This window comes from Camelina sativa, chromosome 10 (genome assembly GCF_000633955.1).
Source record: "Camelina sativa cultivar DH55 chromosome 10, Cs, whole genome shotgun sequence".
NCBI lineage: Eukaryota > Viridiplantae > Streptophyta > Magnoliopsida > Brassicales > Brassicaceae > Camelina > Camelina sativa.
Window position 1 is genome coordinate 7551207 of NC_025694.1, and position 414 is coordinate 7551620.

General features: G+C 36.5%; 1 protein-coding gene across 1 annotated transcript in view; it reads left to right on the forward strand.

Moving 5' to 3' along the window:
- Positions 16 to 414, forward strand: part of LOC104717769 (membrane-anchored ubiquitin-fold protein 3) — a gene marked incomplete at its 5' end in the record, with an annotated part of 2252 nt that continues 1853 nt past the window's right edge. The window contains 1 exon segment of the mRNA XM_019231363.1: positions 16 to 168. Coding sequence (XP_019086908.1) covers positions 39 to 168 — 130 coding nt within the window.

Consider the following 414-nt stretch of genomic DNA (forward strand, 5'->3'; position numbering starts at 1 on the left):
ATCAAGAAGTCAGAGAGAGAGAGAAGTCAACGACGGATATGCCGGAGGAAGAGTCAATAGATATCAAATTCAGGCTGTACGATGGCTCTGACATCGGACCTTTTCGGTATTCCGCGGCGTCTACTGTTGATTTTTTGAAGCAGAGGGTCGTCTCCGATTGGCCCAAAGGTTTGTTTGTTTAGGGTTTTCTTTTAATCTCTCCACTAGTTTCGTTTTTTTTTTTTTTAATTGTCTTTGAATCTTGCAATTACCGGTAGAAAATGGGAAACTTTAGAGCTGGAGTAGATGATGATTAGTCCAGTTTTTTGGAAGTTGTAAAGAGTATGAGAAATATTAAGTCTTTTGGATCATTTGTTGTGAGTTGCAGCTTCTTTAAAATGCTCAGTTTACTTTTTTTTTTTTTTTTTTTTTTTT